This window comes from Filicampus tigris, chromosome 6 (assembly GCF_054856515.1).
Source record: "Filicampus tigris isolate MCC_2025a chromosome 6, RoL_Ftig_1.0, whole genome shotgun sequence".
NCBI classification, from domain to species: Eukaryota; Metazoa; Chordata; class Actinopteri; order Syngnathiformes; family Syngnathidae; genus Filicampus; species Filicampus tigris.
The window spans coordinates 20,456,639-20,484,032 of record NC_141222.1 but is presented as its reverse complement, the minus strand read 5'-3'; the positions used below and the strand labels follow the sequence as shown (position 1 = coordinate 20,484,032).

The window sequence follows — 27,394 nt, the reverse complement described above, 5'->3', positions numbered from 1 at the left end:
TGAATCAGCGGCTGGCGAACCGCGAGTATGTGGAGGTCCACGTTATAGTCATTCTGATGGTTAAGGGCTCCCCGTAGTGGAGAGTACCGGTAACGCTCTTCTCTTCAGAGTGCAGAGCTCCGGCTGGGCCGTCCCATCACCGCCCCCTTCCCCTTGAGGAGACGCACCGTCCCGGCCGCTTCCCAAGTTCAACACCGCTGGCTGTGTTGGGAAAGCTTGGAAGCGCTTTTGCCGTGTTGTTTGACGTCACGACGCTCTTTTTAAACGACCTGCGTTGTTATTTGACTTTGATGGACATTAAGTGGATTTAACGCATCGTTTTGTTGAGATTTAAAGTTCACTGTAAAGCGCGTTGTTGTGATTTTGTAAAGCGCGTTGTTGTGATTTTGTTTGAGTTTACATGGCGCGCTCCAACCAAAACTCCTCCGATCTGCCGGTCCCCGACCATGAAGACAACGTTTCCCGATCGCTTTGAGTGTTGAAATTATCCATTTCTATTCCCCAAAGGACGGTTTAAATTAAATGTAGGCCTAACAAGTGGAAGCGGCGGAGCTTATGATGAACTTTTGTCCGCTGAGGGTCTGGTGAAGCAAACTATGTCGGGAGTGGTCCGCACCCTTAGCCGCTGTCTGCTGCCGGCTGAGGCGAGCCGGGACGCAGGAGGCAGCAAGGAGAGCAGCCGGGGAAGGGACGCCGCCCAGGAGCGGGAGGCTCGTCGGAGGAGCCGGGAGATCGACGCCATGCTAGCCCGGGAGCGGAGAGCCGTGCGGCGGCTAGTGAAGATCTTGCTGCTCGGGGCCGGAGAGAGTGGCAAGTCGACTTTTCTCAAGCAGATGCGCATCATTAACGGACAACAGTTTGACAAGAAAGCACTTCTGGACTTCAGGGACACTATTTATGAAAATATACTCAAGGTAAGGCTCTTAAATGGAATGGCTATGGAACTAAGGGGCAAACTTACTCACTGGTCAATATGTCACAATCACATTAACATCTATTTTTATTGACTAAATGCATCAGAACAAACTCCTTTTAGAAAAGCTTTATAGAAAATGAATGTGTTAATTCATCTATAAAATTGTATATTAGAATACAGTAATTGATTGTTCTACTATTAACATTATCCTCCCACTGTAGAACGGTTTGTTGACACAATGCATATTTTTATCCTCGTGTGTGTGTCCATGTGTGTAAATGTGCCTTTGTCTGCTGCCATAGCCGGCCGGGCCTCCTTCACTCGCTAACAATACCAGACTATTCCTGAGGGATGAGAACATCCGCTCAGCCCACAGTGGGATAATAAGAGGCTCCAGACACAGCAAACCAGTAAAATGCCCCTTAACTTGCCATCATTCTCCAAGACAATCCTCTTGAAATCACTAGACAAATACAGTTGGCGAATATCTGCAATACTCTATCTACAGGTACATCCAATTGTGAAATTGGGTTCAAGTATACTTTTTTTTTTTAACCAAAAATACATCGAGGACATTTTTTGAAGAATTTTTTCTCATATATATAAACTCTGTTTCCACTAAGCAGTTTTGATCACTTCAGCACAGGGGGTCCTCGGTTGTTGACTGAGGTACATTCCTTGGCCGGGGATGTAATCTGAATTTATACACAATTTGGAATGCAATGTTCTCTATTATAAACCTATGATAACACAGTAGTAAAGTGATAATTACTGTAAATATTTGTATGAAAACAATTTATTGGCACTAAACAAACAATAAAACCATCAAATGAAAAATAGTAAGTCAGGTTTGGCCAACCCGCGGTTCGCGAGCCGCTCTTTGGCCGGTTTCACATGCGATCTCTGGAGCCCTTTTCGAAAATGATCTTATCTGGGCGCAGCGGGCCATCAACCCCACGGTAAAAGTTCCTTGCTATCTTCCTGGTTTTGTTTCGCTCCAAAGTAATGAGCCATTCTTCTTCAAATGTAATTTTACTCGCCAGTGTGGCCTTTCCGCACCTCACTTCCGGGTTCGTGTTACGCGGCCAATCGGGTGCCTGTATTCGCAATGCGAGCTACAGTAAATTATCTTCATATTAAAAAAAAATAGATATGTCACCGCGACCTGCCGTCGTCTGGTGGGGAGCAATGTCCGTGGTTGAGACTTCCACTTTGCTCAACTTCCACAACTTGCCTTGGACAACACATCAGAGATAAGTTGCCCTCCAAATTTAATCATCTCAGTCAGCACAGAAAAAGAAACAAACAATGTGATTATTTTGTTTATTGTACTTGGCTTTTTCTATACCTTTTGCCTTTATTCACAGTGTTCCTGTGTTTCTGACTTGATAAGCAAAGAAATCACTGTCAGTAGACAGTATCACATTTCAAATGCTAAAAATATGACACGGTCAAATTAGGGACCAGATCGTGTACTGTGAACTTTCCAGCAATATAGTGAGGCTTACTGCAGTGTTGCACTCTAATAACAGTTGGGTTGATTATAACACAATTTCGGGTCCAAAATGTTTGCAAAAAAACAATCCAGAAATGGGTAGTTTTGTACAAAACGACCCCAAAATCTGGGCTGTTTTGTACCAAGCAATGCAAGAAGGTGGGGCAAATTTACCCACTTAGTGGATCAGTCCATTTTTTACTCCAAATCGTGTTATTTTTAACCCAACTGTTTTTAGGGTGTGTGAGTTTTCACACAATATTGCAATACATATCATACCGTAACGTTAATACCGTGATAAAACCACGCCATGAGCTTTTTAATATTGTTACAGCAGCTTTGTCTGATGAAAATGTCATTTCGGCCCGCGACAGGATCTGTTTTACACAAAATGAGCAATACGGTGTGTGAGGAGGGCTCGTTTGAAAGTGGTGATGGAACGGATTACATTCGACAATCAAGGTACCAACTGTATGTGTATGCTGTTGGCTCTTTGCGCTAACACAGTCACAATTGTGGCACTTTGCTTTTGAGTGGTTGGCCAGCCCTGCTAGTAAGTACTATGTAACCTCAAAACACCGTGTAGGACCGCCATAAACCGGGGACACTCTGTAAGCAATTTTAACTGTCAAAATGGCGGAGGGTACCAGAATAATGCACTTTTTGGCACCCCTCTGATGGGGTATCAGTCGCAGGAATTCTGTACTTTACAGGCAGGGTGAACACGCTGCAGTCTGTGGATTGGTTGATAGAGACTCATCACTTCCTAGTGACAATAGAAATTGAAAGTAGGAAACTCAAGCGAGACAGCAACACCTTTTTCAGGGCTTTTTCACATCTTTTTCCTTACCTGCTGAGGTAAGATACTTCATGAATTTACTGGTTTCTGACATTATCAGAGGTACCCAGAACGGCGTATGTGTATCAAAAGGATATGGAAGTTGTGAGCAGCGTTTGTTTAGCATCCAAAATTTACTGGTTGGCCACAAGCCCATTTGTGTTGAAAGCACTTGTCACTGTCGCAAATGCTGGCAGTTTCATGCATCTAAGTATTTGAATGTGATGTGATCATACTGGTCCAAAGATCACTTAATCTGAAGTTACACGCAGTGACTTGTTTAGAAGTTCTCAAGCAAAAACTATGGCGGTTGGAATTGGTCAATGCAGTATTGTTTTCTGTCGCTTCTCATGGATAAGGAGAGCTATGTGTCCATGTCCTCAAGAAGGACCCATTTTACACTATTCCATTAAAAGCCAGATCAGGATTTACCATTAGATGGTGAGATTTACTGAACTCTACCACACGGTTGGAATATGAGAGACATTGAATTTGTTTTTGTATCTTTGAGGACTGGCATTACAGTAGCTACCGTTTATTTTTTTTCCGTGGTGGCTTAATCTCAAGCTCCAGAACCGATCCAGTCATCTAGCCTAGCCTTGGAATCGACTCTTTCAGTTCTCATCTAGTGGATAGGAAAGGTGTCATTTCCTTTCCAACAGACATCCTGTCTAATTTTTACAGCTATTGTCAGAGCCAAACTTTGTCAGCTTGTGTCTAGACTCGTGAAACATAACCTACTGGTATTTAGATATAATTGACAGCCCATTAGACAGGACAAACTCCATGCTTGTTGGAAATACCGGAGATGGGTGATTGATCGTGAAGAATTCTGCACATTGTTTGGACTTGATTGTTGATTGAGTCCTGAAGCAGTTGAGAAACGCCGCTGATTCAGTTGCACCTAATTTACTGTGTAAAGAAGGCCAGCATGATGCAAACTATGGAAATTTGAGGTACATTCACCCGTTGGTGAACTCCTTCAAGCAGCATTATTCTGCTCCATACCGGCATTATAGTTGCAAAACATTCAAAAAGAAATTCTTCTTTCCCATTTGAAAATAAAATGTAATCAATAACATCAAATAGCTATCATCAATTTACATACATGATAAACCTTTCGGTTTTAGCCATAGAAAGATGTTAAAATGTTCTGATGGACCGTTTTCTGTCAAAGCGCTGGCATAAACAAAATGGTGGATTCACTTTTACGATGTTTGACAGCTTCAAGTGTAAAAGATTTTAGAGAGTCATTTAAAAAAATCTCTTTATATATTTGGCAAGAAGAAACCTGATGCCGAAGTAGATTTTTAGAACGTTATCTGGGCCTAAAGGGAGATTATGAGCCAGCGGAATACCTCTTTGCTGTCAGAGATAGAAAACAGAGACACATCCAAAGCAAATACAGGCTCCATCTTCACAAAGCAGGCAATTAAAACAAAAAAAAGAGACGCATAGAAAAAAAAGAAAATAGCACAGTGAGGCTGACAAGCTGCTCTTCTTCCTGCCATGTAAAACATCCAATAAAATAAGCAACATTTACACAAGCCAGGTCTGTTCTGTGATTTGAGATTCCAAATAACTGGAATCTGTTGATTTTGCATTTTGATGTTTTGGCAGCTTTCAAAACCTCAAAGCAAATATTTTTTGGTCAAACAGTAAATGATTTAACATGGAGAAACAAATCAAAAACATTGCAAAGGCGCCATGTGGCATTTACGCAAGTTTCATTCCATGGTGAGCAAGGGATGTGACTCAAAGCTCACTCATGGTTATAGTTTTTTTTTTTTTATGTATTTGTCAGTCTTACAGCCTACTGTGTCATACAAAGTGTTAGACACGGCTGTCTTTGTGGTAAACACCAGTTCAGCTGCGGGGCGTCTGTGTTTGTTTAGGTTTTTGTCCGTCTTGCACACACTACTTAGTCACCGAGGTCACCAAGGGCCATCGCAGTCAGATTGCCAACGCATACACCAGAATTGCTGCAAACCACATCTCGGGAATGAATCGGAAGCTGTTTCCAAATGACTCTTTGTTTTTCCCCTCTGGTCATGTTTTAGGCTGGTAAAATGCCATAATTCATGAATTAGCAGGAAAAAAAAATCAGAAGAAGTCACAGAAGTCACATTTAAAGTGGCTCGTTTGCATATGAGTGACTAAACCTTCAGAAACTTAAATAAACGCCCTTATATTGAACATATTGTATTTAAATGCACACCCTACAAGTATGAATACCACAGGAGTAAGAATAATTTCGGGCTTGAATGTATCTAGTCCATTCGTAATATGGATAGGCCTACAAGTCAAGCCCGAAGGTATTCATAGCCCTGGGGTATATTTCGTCACTTTGAGGAGCGGCTTAGCACCGTGTTTTAACCACGCTAGCTTGGCAGGCGCAGCTCATAGCTTAGCACCTTGCATCTCCTGGTAGTTCCTGAGCAGCTGGCAAAGCAGGGAGGATATGTGACTATTCGGAGTGGAAGCACAATTTTTCTAACCAGCTTCAAGCTGGAAAAAAACAAAAAACACGCTAAAGTCAAATAAAAAGGCAGGTCGTGTAAACACACTAAGTAAAAACTAAGGTAGCTTGGCAGGTAACTTGAGATTACTTTGTCATTTTATAAACATAGGAAGTACATTTGAAAAATGACAAATTTTGAAAAATGACCACTCAGAAATAATGAATACGCTTTAAACGTAAACATAATCATTTTGAAGTTACGACGTTAGCATCATTGCTACTTACAAATGCGCGTGGTCAAAAGATGACATGATTGATTGCTGCTTTTGGTCCGTTGGCTGCATGGCTAGTTAGTAGCCGCTAAAATGCTAAAAGTACGGTGGCAGGCTGTATATTTTCATGCTTCCCGCTTCATTACTTGGGTGATACTTGTTCAAATGATTCAACTGGATTGTTTTGTTGCCTGTTTTTGCGGACATACCTTGCAAAAACTTGCAGAACTGCTCTGGTTAACATAGCATCATCTTTGGAAGATAACACCAAGTCATGACTGCCCATCAGCTGTGAGTTGAGATGCACATTCAGTAATTGTTCACTTCTTACTAGTGATGGGATGATGATGCCTCAAAGTGTGTATCGACACATTGAATTAACTGTGTTGACACTGTATTGACACTGCGTTGGTCACTCAATAGTTACCTCTACTGTAGATCTAAAATCAATGCAGGTAAACAATATGAAAATATAATGTAACAACTTGCATGCTGGCCCAACATTAGCTTGTGAACTAATATGAAATCTTTATTCAATTGCTAGTTTTGTACTTATAATATGGTATTTGTATATTGTATTTGCTCCATTTGTTTGCTGAGTGAAGTTGTTGATGAGAAGAGTTCAAAATCTGCTTGTTTGTGTAAAGGCTCAAATGAGCATGCAATATACAACAAATTTATCGAATAAAATTTAGAGATAACGTGTAACTTATGTGTGGGTAATATCACAATGGGTGGGAAGTTGTGGCGGGCTGAGCCCTTATTTTCTTATTTTGTTTAGTTTTTGTTTGTTTGTTTGTTTGTTTGTTCGTGTGGCTGTCTCTCCATGTGGCCCAGTACCAAATGGTCCGTGACCTGGTACCAGTCCGCGGACCGGTGCTTGGGGGCCGCTGCTCAGAACAATTACTGAATTATAAAAAAATAATTGAATAATTTTCAAATCGATTAGTTGCCAATTAATCATTGAACGTCTAGTCCAGATCTACTGGAGACCAAATTTATACAGTATCGCATATACCGCACACTCCTGGATTAGCGGTTCGGAATGGATCGGTTATACGCTGTATTAATAAATCACCTGTGATGAAAAGTCAACAATTTCAATTTTGTCTTGAAAGACAAACAAAAATACAAGAAAGTGGAGAATATATAGTTAGTTAACTGAGAAAAACATCGTCAGATGCTAACTAACTGAACTCGGCATGGCTTGAATTAAACACTGTCTGATCATTGCACACAACTATCAATCGTATCTTGTTTGGCTGCTCCACCAATATTATATTTAGACCAGTAAAGTATGTGATTTGATGTCGCTGCGGAAACAGGAGATACACTGTTTTGTTGATTACAAGGCAGTGTGGCATCCAAATGATGTTCATTAAAGATTGCTTGTTAACGATAAGACAACCACACCAAGGGTTAGTGTTGGTTTGTTTGATCCCAGGAGACCTCCCTCACAAATCACAAAAAAAAAAAAAACCTCAGAAGGCTCCATAAATGCATCAGTGTTTAAGTTACTCCAACTTTCCAAAGCAAAATAGATTCATTTGCTAATCGATCAGTTGTCGATTAATTGATTAATCGTTGAACCTCTATCCCTGATTATGTCACTCCTGTTGTCCCCGCAGGGCATGCGCGTGCTGGTGGATGCCCGTGACAAGCTTGGCATCAGTTGGCAGAGCTGCGAGAATGAAAAGCAAGGCATGCTGGTGATGTCGTGGGAGGGACGGGCAGGCGCCGTGGGCGTCGAGCCCGGCGAGTTCCAGCTGTACGTGATGGCACTGAGCGCGCTGTGGGCCGACGCCAGCATCCAGCAGGCCTACGCCAGGCGCTCCGAGTTCCAGCTGGTGAGTAGTGCAGCGGTCAGCTGTCTGTGTGAGCAGCGCCGCCTGTCACAGCAGGGTGGCGGCCACTTAGTTGTTGTCTAACACCATCATTCATGCTCCAATACAGTGATAGGGACCGAGCCCTGCTGCGAATCGTGGACCCAATAAAAAAAAATTAAAAAAAGGTTTAGAATTTCCTATAAATATACCACAAACTGTGAACCCACAACACTTACTCAACTCATATTCAAATATTACCCTTACTACTAAATACTAAAATACTATAATATGTATGTATATTTATCATAAATGTTTAGCATGTTCAAAACTTAATGATGCAAATCTTTATGTGTTTGGTCAACACTGAGTTGGGACAAGCCACAACTCAGTGACAGTGGCGTGGAACAAAAATCAGCCAATCGGGAAATGTTCTGAAGCTTGAGCATTTTTTTCTCCTATTTCTCATTTGTTTTACTACTCTAGAGCAAATGGTTTTTTTTGTGGGCTTGAACTTTCGGGGTTGTACATGCATTTTTATATATAAATGAACACTATATATATGTATATGTACAGCATATGTATATGTACAGAGGTGAGCATTTTACAAAATTTGGCCGGTCCGTCATTTGTCATCCGGCAGTTGCCTGGGTACCTGTCCATCATTCGTCAGTCCGTCATTTTTCAAGCCGAACCGAATCGTAATCGTAAATTCGTCAGTCTGTCTGTTAAGTCCGTCATTAGTAAGTAATCCATCTTTTCGTCGGTCCGTCCCCCCCACTCTACCTCACCCGTAAAAAAAAAAAAAACACGTCAGCTAAACGGACCTCTCAGTGGCGTGGTTAGTGACGATTAGCCTGACGGACGAAAATCCACCGTCAGTGCTTAGCTGTCATTTTTAAAAAGTGTCCTGTCATTCGTCAATCGGCAGCTAAACAGGCATCCGTCAGTGCCGGACTAACAGACGGGTCCGTATAAATATATCCAACCCTCTGTAAAAACTACTAACTGAATTAAAAAAACAAAACTATCTATAGGGATAAATCCTAAACTATTGCAACCCTTCTCTCTCCAAAAAAGAATATCTGAAATAAAAAAAAAGGTTTACGCTAAATATGAGTTGGGTGGAAAAAAAATGACCACATCAGAGTTTAAGCACCCGCTGAAAGCTTCTGCGTCTAGCAAACAAGTTGAGACTGAATGTACCTCTGTGATTTCCAGACACCCAGCTTCAAGAAGCAATTAAAAATCATCTTTCATGCCACACATCAAACTAATCCAAGAATGCCTTTGTAGACTTTGCTTTCGCTCATTCTGGAACAGAAAAGGGTCTTCCTCAAACTCCCCCCACAAAGTTGGCAGCATACAACTGTCCAAAGGAGAGAATAAAGCATCAGGGGTCTACTTAAGAGCTATGACTGTCTGTTTTTTCCACTCAGACTCCAAGAGTCTCCCACCCTCTCATGTCTGAGGAGAAAGAAAAGGAGACTCCTAAAACTGCCATTTTATGTTCCCGTGGAAAAAAAAAAAAATCTATTGAGTTGAAGAAGAGCTGGAGAAGCACTTTGCTCAGCAAGCAACGTAATGTCAGTGCCAACAAATCCTCTGTGATGGACCAGACAGATGCTTAATGGCAACCAAAAGGTTGAGTTTCATGGAAGGATCACAGACTGTATTGTTCTCTCAGCTCCACCGGCCGCCTGTTTTAGCTGCTGCTGCACTTTTTATTTCCCCGCGAGTTGGTCTTTTTGTGACGCGGAAGCAAAGCGCTCAAGCTGAAAAGCTCGACCTTCTACCTTCTTACGCATTTATCAGTGACAAAACAATCTCGAGGTAGACAGTAAGTCACTTCCGTGTGCCCTCGCAAACTGTACGTGTGCGAGAAGTCTGCGAACAGCTTTATGTCACACCGCCTCGCCTTATCTGGAGGCCCACGCTGATATGGCCAGTATGCTGCAGCTGCGCAGGACCGCAGGAATCTTTTTTTTTTTTTCTTCAACCAACTACTTTGTAATTTAAAGTCCCCGTAATAGTGTTGTTAGCAAGCCTGACAAATGTGATTGAATAAAACAATTGTGAAGTAAATACAACTCATTCACTGCCAACCCTATTACATTGCACATTTGGTATCTATGTCCGTCAATGGCAGTGTTAGCAAACAGTTAATTTTCCATGAAGTGTGTCTGTTGCGTTATCACACACGACACAAAACCGAGTGAGACGGTGACTTATTGGACAACGCTGCCGCCAGTCTGCGGGCTAGCGCGTTCCATTAGCCCTGTAGCCCACTAGCTCGTTAGTCCGTGACCAGTGTCGGTATGTTTCCATGAAGTCACAAGATCAATAGCTTTCATGAAATAAAAGTTGCCTTTTCATATTTTGAACAGTCATTGAGAATCTAACTAAAAAAAACAGTGCATCCATATCTAATAGTCACCCGTCCTCCCTGATTTCCTGGCTACTCAAGACCAACATGGGGAATGTTTAGCGCTAGGCTAACTTGGCCCACCAGCAACGTGCTGTGGCTGGCTAGCTAGCGCGGCTAAACACCGTGCGTCCCCGGTGCGGAGTGTGGCCGAAACCGAGCAGGGAGTAATCGACTATAAACAGCAAATTAGCAGGTAAATTATTGAGTGTCGAGACGCACGTCCAGTAACTAGAAATGAATTAGTACATTTACACAATTAAAATGTTTACACTTATATTTATGTCGTGATATATACTGTTACAATTAAGGGATTTAACTACTGCTAGGATATGAATTTTAGATCATTATTGCCCAGCCCACCTAGTTCAAACTTAGCTCCTCCCCGACATGTGAAGCTTGCCTCTCAGACGAGATGTCATTTAAACATGGCTCCTTGACACCAATGTACTACTTTCCCATTAGACAGGAATTGGGGGCCTTTACTTGGCATCTTACGTCATTTCACAAAAAAATGCAATTATTTTTCAGCGAATGGCTGAGGATAGTAGGTTCCACAGAATGTGAATAGATGAATTATTATAGATGAGTGATCCACAAATAGGTGGGGGATCGCTGTGCACAAAATGAAGGCAGAAAACAGGAAACAGGTCTCTGAATGGCCTAAAACTACACTACTATAATTCCCACCCAAACACAAATTACACTTGTGTAATGTAATAAATTTCAAGATGTAATAACACCTGAAAATGTAATAAAATTTGCACTTAACGCGATCACAAATACAATACTGAGTTTATGACATTTTTGATCAAGAGCAAATTTTATTACATTTTCGGGCGTGATTACATTTTCAGGAAATTATTACGTAATAGGGTGCCACAGCGCTCTTTGATGGAAGCTGGGGGAGGATGCTCCATTGCCACATCCTCTCGAGCTCTGTCTGTTCACAACTGGCAAAGCTGATGGGTTATTTTTGGCCCACAATCTTCTGCTGGCCAGTGACCTGTCCTTAGGGGTCATTTTAAAATAACGACAGATAATCCTTTTCCGTCGCTTGTTTATACAACACGGGTTGTTTTAGAGACAGAATTTACAAAGCATCACCATCACCATTCTCCTACGAAAATACCGAAAAATCCTCAACGTAATAAAATCGAGCAGGTGTATCACAGGTGTGTAGTGTTTCTTTCCAATGTAATATCAAGCTAGTGTAACATTTTTGATTGCCAGTGCTGACGATTGTTGGAGTAGATCAGATCGGGGAGGACGTGGAAATACTCGATTTTGACTCGATTATTGGTTTGGGTGTACCACGCTGTGAACATTTTATGAACTGGAAAAACTTTGTCCGGGCTCCTGAAAAGCATATCAATAATGCAGGATATCTATTATCATCATTCAGACATCAGATAACTGGGCTTTTGCTGCAGAATGCAGGGAATCTGTCTCACATTCAATCAATTATCGGTATATGTGTACCCTGCTTAATATTCGTGCCAGGCCAGTAGTTGTCATTTTCCTTATCAACAATATCCATCCATCCATTATCGATACCGCTTATCCTCACAAGGGTCGCGGGGCGTGCTGGAGCCTATCCCAGCTGTCTTCGGGCAGTAGGCGGGAGACACCCCGAATTGGTTGCCAGCCAATCGCAGGGCACACGGAGACAAACATCCGTACTCACAATCACACCTAGACTTACCATGCGTGTTTTTGGAATGTGGGAGGAAACCGGAGTACCCGGAGAAAACCCACGCAGGCACGGGGAGAACATGCAAACGGCACACAGGGAGGCCGGGATGGAACCCACGACCTCTGAACTGTGAGGCGGACGTGCTAACCAGTCGACCACCGTGCCGCCTCAATAATATCCGCACAGAGAATAAGAACGGATGTCTCATGATACCCGGCAAAAGTTGGCCGAATACACGTTTTCTGTCATTTCTCGCTAGACAGACAACTTGTCATTGTTTGTGCGAGGTTCCTACAGATTTTTAAATGTTATCTGATCCGAGATAAGACCAGGAGTCCACCGGGGTCAAGCTAGTGCATGTTTTTTTTTTCGCCTGCTTTCAACTTAGCCGTTTTTTCTCTGCTTCCTGACACAATGAATTCACAATGAAGTCTGCTACAGATTTCTAAAGTCATAATGACTGTACGCCAAGGGTTAGACCCCCCCAACCCCCCCTCCACCCTGCCTCTCTCTCGCGCCTCTCCCGCAGAGGCTTTTTTTCAGTCAGCTTTTCCCAGGCTCGGCTGGACCCGAGCCACAGGCAGACACCGCAGAGAGGGAGGGAAGAGAGAAAGGAACTTAGGAAAGAAGGCAAGGGAGAAGTAAGGGGGGGGGGGGGGTTGGATGGGGAGAAAGGAGAAAAACAAACCCGTGCAGACATTTTGTTTACTTGCAGGCTTCTCACCACACCCTGATAACACCCTGCTTGATACGGTGACCAAGCACCGAGAGCGCCTTTGACTGACACAAAGTCCTGTTGGGACTCAAAATATATGTTGTTGTCTTTGCAGCAAGACTTGTGTAAGTGTGTTTGTGTGAGAGCCTTCCACAGATGTATGTACAAAGGCTGTGTACACTCACACGCACGCGCACACACACACACCCATAATGGTTTACTGCTGTGGTGTCACTGTATCCTGTCCCGGCGACATGAGGCACAGTTTTAAACAAACATGGGAAGACAGAATCGGTGGGGCCGGTGGGAAAGTGGATGACGCAAAATTCAGACTGGACTTCATAGAGGACACGCAGTACAGTACAGGAACCGTGAGCACATTGGATTTATACTGCGTGGTTCTAGTGGGAACAATTTTGATCTTTTGGGGATAGGCTTCATGGTAGTATGAAGGAGTTTGAAAAAATGTATCGTCAGACAGCAATCAGTTCTCTTCAAAATGTGGATGAAATCTGATATGCTTTGGATAGCCAATATACTTTGAGTATTCGATGCTTAATTCCAATGATTAATCAAGTAATGGAGTAAATGATATTTGGCATTAAACACAATAAAGTGCATGTTTAGCGCAGGTATAGGTTTTGTCCACTTGGGCTCCTCACATTCTACTGTAGTGTCTGTGACTTTGATGGCTTTATGAGGTGGGGCCTGGCCATTTTTGCTTATTTGCTTATTTATCGATGTTTACTTTGTACAGTTAATAACTCTATTTTGATCGAACTCCAGAGTAATGTTCTTCCACTTTCAACCACTAGATGCCGTCATGCTTCTTTAATTTTAGACATAACGGTGTAAATTTGAAAGAAGAACGAAGCTGGGAGTACTTTATTTCAGCACAGCCTAGTTTTTGTTGAAAATTGAATGTCATCTGTTGCAATCCTGCTTTTTATGCCTACAGAAAGCGACGGCTATAAGTTCCTTTTATAATGTACATCCTGATAAGTTAAATTTGTTAGTTTTGAAAATTGGGACTTGTTTACTTTAAACGCGTAAGGGATCGGTAAACTGTTTCACTGTTTGTACAATATGTTTGTATTATCGATTGATATTCTCTCTCAGTGTATGTAAATGTGTTTGCATTATTTTGAAAGCGTGTTTAAAGATGTTAATAAATGAAATGCAGTAAATGCTGTAAAACATGCCAAGAGAGTATTCAATAGGGTATTTCTATATCAGTGTAAACATAAACTCAGCCATTTCTGGTATGGCGCACTTGAAATGTACCATAAATAGGGCATCCAATCGGAATTTGGTACTTGGATTAAATGCAGCCTTAGAGGCTAAAAACGCGCGGCCAAATTCCGGATTGCACGTCATCAGGGTCGTTTCACTGTGGTTGGCAATTTTGGTTAGCAACCATGGTAGGGAGCCTGCTGGTCTCACTCTAAGAGTCCTTTCAAGTTTAACTACGTTGTGTTCAAAGTTTTATTTTGTCACAATTGAATTCAAGTAACTTTACGAAGTGGTTGAATCTTTAATTAACATCTCTTGCTTGTAAAAAAAGACGAAATTACAGAGTCTCGCCTCGTTAGACTTTTTCCAAGTTTATCGCCTCTCAATCTAATCTATGATTCATGACATGAATAAAGATTACAGATAAACCTTCAACACATTCATTACAGTTAAGATGCAGTCTTCGTTTGGGTAAGACAGACCTGCTAATTGTTGTTGCTGATGTTATTTTTCTTTTGAAAACAATCCCCAATTCTTAATAGTCATTTTATCAATTATTATGCCCATTCCGGGTCAAGATTGTCTCTCCATTTCTCAAGAATGATGACAAAAAAAAAAAATGTAAGTAGAAATGAAATAGAGATCTCATATGATTATTTGCAAGGGGTCAATTGTTGGCCATATTCAACTGTGAGTTAATAGATCACCATTGGGGTCAAGCAGCTTGTTGGTCAAACAATAGTGGCACACCCAGTCTCCCCCTCACACACACGGTCCCAAACACACACTCACACACAGTCATGTGACTTTCATGTAGCTGCACACACACACACACACACAGCATAACGTGAGGTTTTTGCTGCAATACAGCCACTAATCTGCAGACGTGCCATGTACACATTCCTCTCACTTGACTCAACCACACATCCACATCGCACTATATTTTCATTTTCATCCATAACTCTGCAGCAAATGCTATTAAAACCTCCACATTTCACCTTGTAAACTAGATTTTAAATCAGATTTCGCTTTTAATGTCTCCACCACCTCATTAATCAGGACGCGCAATTACTGCTGATGGAAGTCAAAGTGACTGTGGAAGTGTGTGTGTGTGTGTGTGTGTGTGTGTGTGTGTGGGTCCGTCTGTGTTTGCATATCCCTTCATCTCCGGGAATTCCCAATTCCTTCCCCCTTACCTCCCGTCCATGTTCGGATTAGCCAATCAGAGCTTTGCGGCTTTGTGTGTTTTCTACTAGTGTGACATTGCAGGTCAGCGGCGAGGTCACGGGGTCCGGGAACACCGCCCCCCGCCCCCACCCCAACGGGTTGATGCGCGACATGTGCGGGCCGCTGACACGATTCATTTAAAATGCTGCGTCGTCACTTTAACGAATCTGTTCCTTCATGGGGACAGGAAGTGGCAAGTTTGCACGATGAAAACGAGCTATGATGTGTGTATGCGTATACGTGTGTGTGTGAGGCATCTAAAGTGACTTTGTATCTCAGTTGTCGGACTTGCTCCCTCCCCCATGTCTCTCGCCACTGTTTTCACACGCGCAGCTGTTTCCTGTAGCATGTGTGTATGCGTGCGATTTAGATCGCAAGGAAGAGCGAGATGTTCAGTTTCACTATTATAGTCAAAGTCGGAATTATTTTCTGGTTTCATGCGTCATTTATGGTCTATGTGTAAATGGGAGTTAAGTCATTGAAAAATAATTTCAGAACCTTGCAAGGTGGACTCATTTAAAATGATAATATCACGACTTTTTCCATCTTAAATACAAATACGAACGGCCTGACTCACGAGATACCAGCCGTCATTCTGACGATTTCTTTTGCTTTGGCTTGCTAGCGCTAACTTGTAAACGAGCGTCGTATGGCGGCAGTGAACTCAACTCGGCTCACTTCACAATAAGTAACACTTGGGAAAATCAAAACAGGAGGCTTCCCCCAGCTGTGTGATGCCACTTGCAATTGACATTCGCTGTCAAATTCAACATACAACAAAGAATATGACATATCGTGTCTTTAAAACAACCCCACAACTGCCTAAAGAAAGGCCCGGCTAGCCTAATGCTAGCCATTGCCATGCTAATGATTGGCATCGAAAGGTGTATATTCCTTTATTGCTGAGTCGCAGAGAATAGTGATAATGTGAGTATAGACAAAGATGACCTACTCTCTTCTTTGTGTGTCTGTATGACTGGATTATACTGCCCCCCGGTGACTAAGGCGGGCACACCAGAAGGAGCAGCAGAACAAAGTTAATTGAAGCATTAAATCGTGATGCACGAACGTTTAATTCTTTTGCATTCTATTTAAATGTTATGACTCTTTGTGTGTAAAGTGAAATACTATGAAGTGATATTATCCTTATTTTAAAACTTTAAAAGTAGGGGGAATGTTCATAATATGTCTCCTTTAATTTACTTTTGTTCCTTTTGCAGTTTCCAAAAAAGACTTATTTCATATCCACATAATTCATGTTCACAAGTTCAATAAAAAAATGTTTTAATTAGTCATAGTTCTGCAGGGTATAAACATTGAATAATGGCTAGTAGAGGTCATAAAATATTGTAATATTCATCCTTTTCGTGCCGGAAGAATGATGACTTGTGCAAAAAGTGCAAGTCATTAAAGAAAGGTTCAATCTACCGTCAAATCAGATTCATGAGACGTTTTGAATGACTTCAAATCAGACTTTCTGTGTGCTGGATGATTCCCACTTTGATTTCACGAGGCTTTGCTAGAAGGTGTCCTCGGTTTACGACTGTAGCGACATACGAGGTTCGAGATTTGTGCTGGTCATCGGTGATGTTTATAATCAAAATGCGGGCACTGCTGCATTTCTAATCAAGCGCCTTCTCATCCAGTAGTCAGCCGACCACCAGGGGGCGATACACGTGGATGGGTCTTTATTAAGTTGCCTAAATAACAAGCGAGCGCACCCTGCTGAATCATGGCGAGAGAATTAAGTCATGCAAAAATCGTAGATGAGCAGTATCATGGTGCCGTGACAAGGGATCCGTTGTCTGCGCTTGATTTGGATTCAAGACACGTTAGGTGAAGCAGAATTATAGCATATTTATCCAGTTAGCATTTTAATCACAACATTTTAAATTCTATTATTATCATTATCAATTATTCTAAAAGGATTGGTAATTCTTTTAAAGTTTCAGTTTTAACTTAAAACTGTTTGCATATTGTTAGTTGAAAACTAGTATACAGTAAACATGATTGTAATCGGATTTATGTTATTGATTGAGATAATCAATATTATCATTTTGGCCATCATCGTGATACTTATACCATTTGCTACGTAATTTTGTGAGCAATGCTTTTAGCGATGGCAGACATAAAAGGAGGAACGAAAATGGATTTAATAAAAAAAAAATTAAAAAAAACATATCAAAGCAACAGAATCCGCCTTTGAACACAAAATGTGTGGTCTTTTTTTTCAGCCCTTCATTGTTCACACATTTTTTTGATGAGTGGAACTAGATGGCAAATGTCATGCAAATGCAAGACATACACAATTCGGTCCAGTAAGCTCGTTTGGCTTTCGTGAAGCGCGGGGATGGAGGACAAACCTTCGACGGTGTACGTAAAGCTGTTTGTCACCGGCTTTTACGGACTCAGCTCATTTGTCATCATCGTGTTGAACAAGAACGTACTCACCAATTACACTTTCCTCTCGTCGATATGCTTCGGGATTGGCCAAATGTTGGCCACGGTGCTCGTCCTGTGGATGGGCAAAGCTGCGAGGCTGATCACCTTCCCGGACTTGGACCTGCAAGTACCTCAAAGGATATTTCCTCTACCTCTTCTTTATGTTGGCAATCAAATATCTGGTCTGTATGCGACCAAAAGGCTCACCATGCCGATGTTCACGGTGCTCAGGACGTTCGCCGTCTTCTTCACAATGTCGGTCGAGGGATTCCTGCTCAAGAAGAAATTCTCCAGGTCAGAGCAGCTGGCAGTATTTACAATGATACTTGGGACATTCATCGCTGCAAGCGCAGACATGTCCTTTGACCTGCAAGGCTACGTCTTCATGCTCCTCAAAGATGTGCTCACCGCGTTCAACGGAGTTTACGTCAAGCGGAAATTGAACGAGGAGGAGCTGGGCAAATATGGATTGCTGTACTATAATGCGTTATTTATGATCCTACCTACTCTGCTGCTGGCTCACGTGATGGGAGACATGCGGAAGGCCATGGACTTCGGGGGATGGTCGGACGGGTTCTTCCTCATCCAGTTCTTCATGTCCTGCTTTCTGGCGGTCGTCTTCGTGTATTCCAGAATGTTGTGTATACAGTACAACTCCGCGCTGACCATCACCATCATTGGCAGCATCAAGAATATCCTGATCACATACGCTGGAATTTTGTTCTATGGGGACTACGTCTTCTCTTGGACCAACTTCATAGGTTTGAACATCAGCATTGCGGCGATAATAGCGTATTCCTTCATCACGAGTCGGGCGGAGAAGCCCAACAAGGCCAGTCAAAGCGGCGAAATGAACATCAAGGGCGAGGTGGTTGTATGACATTGGACTCTCTTTGTTTTGACCATGTACGTCTTTTTGAGGCTATTCGGGTTAATGGTAAAAATCGTCATTTAACCGGTTACACAAAAAATGGTATGATATTTTTTTTGAAAGTGATGGTAGTATTCGTATATTTAAAGTGGAAGTCAACCCAAACATATTTCAACTGTTCTCTGCAGCTCAGCTATGATTGGTCACGCTGAGCAACTGTGATGTCATTTTCAGTCGACAGAAGTGACAAAATGGCCGCCCCCAGAGATGGCTAAAAACGTATGGATTTTGTTGCTTAACTCATCACAATATGCAACAACAAAGAATGCTGTGTTTCAACTAGTGGGACTGCATTGAACATATTCTTAAAAAATATGTATGGGTTGACTTCCGCTTTAAGTCTTGAGAAGGAAAATATATTTATGGGACCTAATCAACATTTTACAGAAGTGATCCCCAACGTTTTTTCCACAAGGGATTGGTTCATAGTAGTACCAAATCATCTCGGACCGGCAACCAATTGTTAACGGGATTGCGGGTGAGGGGTTCTGACGTATGTTCCCGATGGAAACGAATCACCGAGCGGTGGTCGGGTGAGTGATGGCGGACATGCGAATCTGTTCTCAGTTATCTAGATAAATACAGGTTTAATGAATAAATCAAATATGAGAGTGGCACTTTTCAAGGTGAAGCTGCGCATTTTTAAACTTGTTTCTGTGAGGGTGTCAAACTCATTTTTGGAACGGGACACTTTGTAGTTAGGACTTCCCTCATCAGGCCATTGTGACAGTGAAACCAAATATGTTTTTAATCGTCTCATTATATTATTACATATACACAACAAATTGATGGCTCACTAGGTTTGAAATCAGAAGTCAAGGATGATAGTTTGTTGAATCATTGTTACTGTAAAAAGGTAACAAAATTCTTGCAAAATCTCAATGTTATTATTTATTACACATGACAATTTAAAATTATTTGAACAGATTTTAGCAAGGACCATGTACGTTGACAAATGTTTTGCTTCCGCAGGCCACATAAAATGAGCCGGGCCTTGAGTTTGACACCCAAGGCAATAGCAAAAGCCACATTGATTGGAAAAAAAAAATCATTGATTTAAGTTTGTGGTTTTTGTGTGAAATACATGTGTTGTTGGTGTGTTGTTGTTTTTGTCTTTGAACACAGTGATTTTATGTGCAACTGATGCTTGGTTCATTTTGTGCTCTAATAAAATGTATAACTGTTCAGAATTTGGAAAAAAAAAGTAAGGTATTTACAAAACGGTTTGATGAATGCACATATGAAACTTCTGTACCTCCAACAAGGTTAATAATCACTAGTGTATAATAATAATAATAATAATAATAATAATAATAACACACCACGACAGGACTGACCAGTAGTATGATTTTTTTTTTCCTCAGAAATATTTTTTTTATTCTCGGAATATTACGACTTTCATGTCGAAAATATACTTTAAACTTCTTTCTTGAAAAATCCTGGAAATGTCTGATTTAATATTCTCTGAAACACAACTTCTAATGTCATAATATTATGAGAATAATCTTGAAAATATTACTTTTTCTCTTGAAAATACACACTTTTTCAGGATTACTTTCTCGTAAATATACGACGATTCTTACAAAGTTACAACTTAACCTAGAAATGATAACTTTATCGACAACGTAGACAATATACTGTACACATTTATTTCTTGAAAATATCTAATTTAGCAAACCGTATGGAAAATGACTTTGCATAACACGATCTATATTATCTGCTCATCGTTCTCACCTTGCTGGAAAGTACACCAAATACAATTAAATCACAACATGGATTAAAGAAAGTGAGTCAGTTAGTTCTGCCTCCTATTTTATCTGGCAGTCCACTCCACTTATCTGAGTTCACAATGTACACCAGTGCGCACACAGGAGACGTTTTGATGCGCGTGCCCCTTCTTGACCTTCAAGCTGCTTATTAATTGTAATGGATGCTTACATCACATGCTTCGTTGTTGCATGAAAGCCACACTGGGCTTGTAGCAGTGTGACAACATCCGCAGAAAAATTGGTTTTAGATAATCACGTTAGGGCAGACACGTGGAAACCTTTTCTTCTATGTCGGGCCACTTCAGTTGAGTTTTTTTTGTAATGATTGAATGAATATTCATTTGTATGCGTTGTGCGTATCGGTGGGTCAAATGTTTTTTTTTTGTGGAATCGCTTAGTTTATTCCTTCGATTAAAGGATTACCTTTTTGGTTTGAAGCAGCCATTTTGGGTAACTTTCTTGTTTTCATTGTCCAGTCAGAAGCTAATTACAATTGTCCCTACATATGATTGTCATCATTTTTATGGCTAGTTTTGAACAGAAGTCAAGGAGAATTTGTGGCAAGCGCACATGGGCCACATAAAATGAGCGGAGTGCTGAATCCTGTCTTTGGGCCTTGAATACGACACCTGTCTTATAGCAGTTTATATGTATAAATGTATGTAAATGTATGTATATGTATATATAGATATATTAGTAGGGATGTCACAATATTGGCAATGTCGTGATATCGCGATATTAAAATTGCCACAATATATCGTTGTCGTCATGTCACGATATTAATTGCAGCAAATCTGTTTAAAAGCCCAATTTTTTTCCATTTGTGCAGTTCCAGCACCCTCTGGTGGTTAGTTTATTAGTGCAGTTTAATTTGATACATGACTGGCCAAACCTACAGTATTTCTTTGCGAATATACATATACATTTACATATGTACAGTATATGTGTGTATGTAAAATAAAGCCTACCGCCCAACCGAAATGATGCAGAGGATTTCCTTTGTTCAAAATTACAGCCTTTTCAATTTGAAAATTGCGATGCGAACTGTAATGTTGATTTGAATTTGATGAATTGCTCAGCCCTTATACTTAGGCAGCGATCCTTTCATGTATCACTAAAGGGAGCCCGCATACTTTGAGAATCACTGTTACATCAAAGTTTGATCATCTGTTTGAGGATTTGCCGTGAAAAAGGGGGTGTGAAAAGGGGCTTGTGGCTTGATGACTAAGTTCCATATTATGGCTGTAATGCATCCCCCCCAACCCCCCACCCCTCCCTTGTCTGCAGAGTGAGTCGGTGAAATACTTCCTGGATAACTTGGAGCGCATCGGTCAGCTGGTGAGTCACGTTGACGTTTAGCGGCAACTGAAAGGCCCGCAGTAAGAATAACTAGGCGTCATTTCTCAATTTCCATCTTTCCCCTCAGAGCTACATCCCGAGCAGGCAAGACATTCTGTTCGCCCGAAAGGCCACCAAGGGCATCGTCGAGCACGACTTTGTCATCAAAAAGATTCCCTTCAAGATGGTGGACGTGGGCGGGCAACGGTCGCAAAGGCAGAAGTGGTTCCAGTGCTTCGACGGGATCACCTCCATCCTCTTCATGGTGTCGTCTTCCGAGTACGACCAGGTACTAGACACTAAGATCACGTAAGCCCCTACGAGGCAAGCAGTGGCGTCTTCATCCTGCCGCGTGTCCTTTCCAAAAACCACAAAATGGACAAGGGGCATCAGAGGTTTTGGAAGCACAACGCTCTCTTTGTAGTGGCCTTGAACAAACGCGACTGTTGCTTCAGCCAGCGCTGGCTCCTTTTCCAATAAACAGTCAGTCATATGATGAAGACTGATTCCTTGATTGCTGTGCAGTCAACCACCACTATTATATTATTTGTGGCTAGCCCATGGTTAGCGAATTGCTATATAATAGTGAAAATCTCCATATACGGTAATTGATGCCCATTCACATCCATTTTGGGGAAAACATTTTTTTTTTTTAAATGTCAACCCCCAAAATACTGCAAAAAAAATGGGGAAAATGGCGGGAATTTTGAAAAAAAACAAAACATTTTAAAATATTAAAAAATAATGTGCGAATATGTGAATCCGCGGGTGGCGAGCCACGAGTATGCGGGGTTGTACCGTAAAGACAGTGATTCCCAACCAGGGTGCTGTGGCACAAATGATCCAATTTTTCTTCACTTTGTACAAAAATTATTATTTAATTTATTTTTATAATGTTTTTAGGCCAATCCCAATATTTAGCATGATAAAATTCCAATAACTGATGAATCGTCCGATTAATTAAAAAACTATATGTAATGATTAAAATAACATATTTTTTGGTCCTTTAACGCTTCCAACAACAAAGATATGAATTACAGGCCGAACATTTTTACACTGCTTTGTCTTTTGGTATTTGTTGAACCTTAGAGCAAAGAAAAATCGTTAAAAAATCAGCTATGTTTTGTTTTTGTTTTTTGCCAGTGTTTGGAGGGAGCAGTGTCTGAATGCTGATCTTTTTCTTATGTGTTGTAATGTGTAAAAAAAAAAAAAAAAAAAAACTTACATAGAAGACAGTGTAGAAGAAAGCTATGCTGTAATTTACATTTCAACAAGTAAGCTGAAGAAAGAAAATTCAATTTTGTCTTCTCGTGTGTATGCCTTGTTTTCGACATGAACGTTTTGTATACTCGTGGTGCCATCGCAGAATGCTTCACCTTTTTCCACCCGCGGCGCGTGTGAATTCATGGTGAAGTAGTCCATCGATTAAACGGGCATGTGATGATTCCAGGTGTTGATGGAGGACCGCCGCACCAACCGCCTGGTGGAGAGCATGAACATCTTTGAGACCATCGTCAACAACAAGCTCTTCCTCAACGTCTCCATCATCCTCTTTCTCAACAAGACCGACCTGCTGGTGGACAAGATCCGGACCGCCGACATCCGCAAGAACTTCCCCGACTTCAGGGGAGACCCGCGCAGGCTGGTGGATGTGCAGGTACCAACACTCCCCCAAGTGTAGAGTTAATGATGGGAAATCAGGGATGATCACATTTTTCAACTGATTCGGTATCGGCAAACTGTTTGATACTTTAAATTCTATTTGATTTTATTGCGGTTAACAAAACTAACCAAAACAAAACAAAAGTGAAAAAAAATGTTTTTGTTAATGTTATTTAAAAAAAAACAAAAAACGGAATTTGTTGAATAAATAAATAAATACAACTAACTGAATCTTACAAAAGTTTTAATATGCCCGTACATTTCTGTATATAATCTTCCACAGTATCTATTTTTAATCTTCCGCCGTATTTATCGCTTCACGGGAGAGGTGGGGGAAACGGAACGGATATTTCTATATAGAATCTTACACAGTATTTATCGCTCAACGGGGGGGGTCGGGGGGGACGACTTTGCTCATAAAGTCAGCCAAAGTTTGCAGTCGGAATCGCTAACGGACGCTCCGGATTAGAGCCGAAATGGGCAAGACGAGATCGGTCTAACAAAAAACGAGTTTCTAATTATTTTTTTCCCCCCGTACAAAAATTCAAAACACAATTTGAAATGATCAAAAAACATATAAAATACGGGGAAAACGTACAAGTTGACAGGTATGAAGATATAAGTGGAAATTTTGAATCTGACCAGAACTCGTTTGAGATTTTGGGTGCGAGGCTAAGCTGGGACTTTATGGAAAACTGACTATTACCATATTTTTCGGACTATAAGTCGCTCCGCCGTATAAGTTCCACCAATTTTTGGAGAATTTTATTTTACAAAAACCAAGAGCAGTACCTTACAACACCCTCCTATAATAACAACCTAGTCAAAACACACACACTCACTGTTCCAATGTCTTGCTCCCGCAGGCGTTCCTGGTGCAGTCCTTCAGCCGTAAAAGGAGAAACCGAGGCAAGCCGCTGTTCCACCACTTTACCACCGCGGTGGACACCGAAAACATCCGCTTTGTTTTCCATGCTGTCAAGGACACCATCCTGCAGGAGAACCTCAAGGACATCATGCTGCAGTAACTCAAAGAATTCTTGACTCTTGCGGGGCTGGGGAAAAAGAAAAAAAAAACCTGTGGTAGCCTGACAGGGACTGGGCTGTATTAACACTGACCTGTGGAGCAAGTTTAGTGGACCCGCTGAGTGGTTCTAACACAACCTGTGGAGGCGTGACTTAAGCCATCTGATACATCCCAACACGAACAGTATCAGTCAGTATGCATTGGAGTCACTTTCTTCGCTTTGGAGACATGGGGGGATTTGAACAACACAAGCGCTGGAAGTGTTTGTTTTTTTTATGGATGTCTAAAGGACTAATGACAACACAGTCAGTCACTAAATCAAGTCAAGAGGCGGAGCGGGACGGAGGAGTTGGGACAAGGTTGGTCATATGCTTCGTTATGTGATGAGCTTGCACAAGTGTCCTGTCAGTGAACTTGTAGCAAGTGAGGAGATGAGGAGATTGCGCTCACGTCAGTTTGTCTTCTCGCTCGGATTTGTTCATTTATTCATTCATTCATGCATACTAGTGAGGCAGACTGTGGGCTACTAGTACTACAAGTGACATCGAATTCTACTACTTAACATCGAGAGCTTCTCTAGTAGTACTACAGCAGTTAAGTACTGCGGTTTTGCCTCACTGGTAACAAGCTGTCCTACTAGTATGTCAAAGTTGCCCTATTAGTGTATGGAAATGTCATACAGTGGAAAAAACACCTCACTAGTGCGTAGGGCTGAGCGATTTTGAGAAATAATCAAATTGTGATTTGCCCCCCTCTCCCTCAATATTGCAATTTGGATTCAATACATGATCATTTTTTTTCAAGGTCCTCTTCCCATGTATTTTTTAATAAACACACAATGAATTAATCTGTATTACAGTAAATAATAGCAGAATTATTATCCATAAATTCTTTAGTCTTTTATAGGTTAGTCTTACTCTAAAATTAAAGCAAATGAGTTCATATGAAAGAGAAGAGAATTTTTAATTTAATAAACATTTTGACTGAGACTTTTTAGCATTCAACCACAGCTTGACAAAATTCTCAACTTTATTTATATAGCACTTTAACACAACCATTAATTTTTCAGCCCTACTAGTGAGGCAGTCATTGTTCTAGTACGCAGAATGCTTTTATAGTGAGGACAAAGAGTCCACTAGTACGTGGATGAATATCGCGTACTTGACTCTTAACGTCGGCTACGATTGCGCTGTGAAGTGTGCTCAAGATCTGTACAATTGGAAGACATGATTAATATCTCATCATACTAATTACAACCACAAGCTTGCACGAGAGAAATAAACAAAAAGACGAGAAAATGTCCACAAAGTCATCGGCGCCATAGCAGAGCAAGGCATGTATCCGCCTTTGCCTTTGGACAAACAGCAGTATGCTAGTGAAACGTAACTACTGCGACCTTGCTGAAAAGTGGTACGGCACAAGTCGGGATGTCGGGAAACGCGCGCTGACAACGAACGGAATCGTACTGCTGGGTGAACACAATCTGAAAATGAATTCCAAGTTTTGGAAAATGGCGTTTAAACACTGCAAATGGACAGCTGTAAAAACAGGCGTCTGTTCACTGACATTGCCATCTAGTGGCGTGGCATGCACACAGCATTTTGGGAGGACCATGTGATCGGGCATTTTAATACAATTTTCATTATTAGAAACCAGGGCTCGACCGATATTTGTCAGAATAAAATTCTGATAACCGATTATTTTTAGATTTTTTTAGTCCATTAATGCTTACAACAATTTGCTCTATAGTATTTGTTGAACATTACAACAAAGGGGATTTTTGGGGGGGAGGGGAATGTTTGAACGTCATTATCTTGTTACATTGCAATGTGTTAAAAGCAAAAATCGGCAAAAAAAAGCCATTTTTTGCCAATTTTAAAAACCTAAAATCAGCCGCCGTATTAAAAACATTCACGCTTATTGTGTCAAGACTTCCTATTCTGCGACCTTGTGGATTCTACCAGCACAAAAACAGCATGTTTAATTTCCGCATCCCACTAATATGTCGAATTGCAGACGATATTTTTGTATGTGTCCCTGAAGCCTTGAAAAATAGTCACAATTGCTCCTTTTTTGTCATCCTGTGAAGTATTAACACATTTTTGGTGTGGGAGCTAACACAAAATGTAACAAGTGTTACGTATCAAGTCTTTTTTTATCTGCATTTTATGAGCAGCGCAAGAAAAACATTGGTCACTGACTGCCACAATGCATCACCGCTATGATTGTCAATGGACATATTCTTACGTGTGTTATCTGGAGTAGACCACACACTCACTATAAGAGCAGTAAGAAGACACTTGCTGATTTTTTTTCCCTAGCATGGGCATGCTCACGTTCTAAAAAATAAAAAAAATAAGTAAGTACTCTGCTGTAGTGGAGAAGTTAGTCAGTTCCACTTTGTCAATCCAGGCTGACATTAACGCAAAAAAAGTGTCTCGTTTTGAGGATTTGGAGATTTTTCGTGTGAGTGGAAGTGGTTTCCCCCAATGTCAATTTATTCAATGTATCTCAATTGGATATCATTTTTAATTGACTTTAAGCTACTTTTCTCAATGTATCAGAGCCATTCGATTTCTAAAGCGTCGTGACATCGAGCTGTGAAACTGTGTGGCTGCTTGAAATTGTGAGGCGGGCTTAACAGTGAGCACTTCCACCAGTTGTTATTATTAATACCATATGAAACAGTGTTAAAACCGTGTAATTTTCGTTTTGAATTCAACCGAGGCCCTTTTGTTCCTGCTCGTATTTCCTGTATATACAAGAGTGTTCAAGTGTCTGCCACTGTGTGTGTGCGTGTGGATCAAAAATATACCACTCTGTACCAACAGCACTGTAAATGTACAACTAACCCACTTGGCACACCTTTTTTTTTAAAATGTTTAAATAATGTTGTAAATAGATGTCGTCACAGCACTGGATACATGCTGAGACAACAACAACAAGGACAAACTGTGGAGTGAAGGAAAAAGAAAAAGGATGGAAAACAGGACGGAGGACAAGATGGAGTCTCACTAAAGTCTTGGTGCCGCTCCCTCGTTTTGTGCTTCTGCGTTTGTTTTTTTCTTTCTCGTGCCTTATTGGGTCTTTGTTTTGGGGTGAAATACACTGCCATTTGCCCAGA

The 27,394-nt window shown here is 41.2% G+C and overlaps 2 protein-coding genes and 1 pseudogene across 2 annotated transcripts in view; 2 read left to right on the top strand and 1 right to left on the bottom strand.

The window, feature by feature from the left end:
* Window positions 1-17,646, bottom strand: part of LOC147146189 (protein-glutamine gamma-glutamyltransferase 2-like) — a 36,210-nt gene extending 18,564 nt beyond the window's left edge. The window contains exon 1 of the mRNA XM_086032426.1: window positions 17,553-17,646. The gene's annotated coding sequence lies outside the window, so the exon portion shown is untranslated. The remainder of the gene's footprint in view (window positions 1-17,552) is intronic.
* On the top strand, window positions 159-27,394 carry gna12a (guanine nucleotide binding protein (G protein) alpha 12a). Its single transcript, XM_086032428.1, has 6 exons — window positions 159-914; window positions 7,611-7,829; window positions 21,531-21,581; window positions 21,670-21,870; window positions 23,032-23,238; window positions 24,110-27,394. The coding sequence occupies exons 1-6, from the start codon at window positions 597-599 to the stop codon at window positions 24,269-24,271; spliced, it is 1,158 nt and encodes a 385-aa protein (XP_085888554.1). The 5' UTR covers window positions 159-596; the 3' UTR covers window positions 24,272-27,394.
* Window positions 14,482-21,495, top strand: LOC147146188 (solute carrier family 35 member D2-like protein pseudogene; annotated as a pseudogene).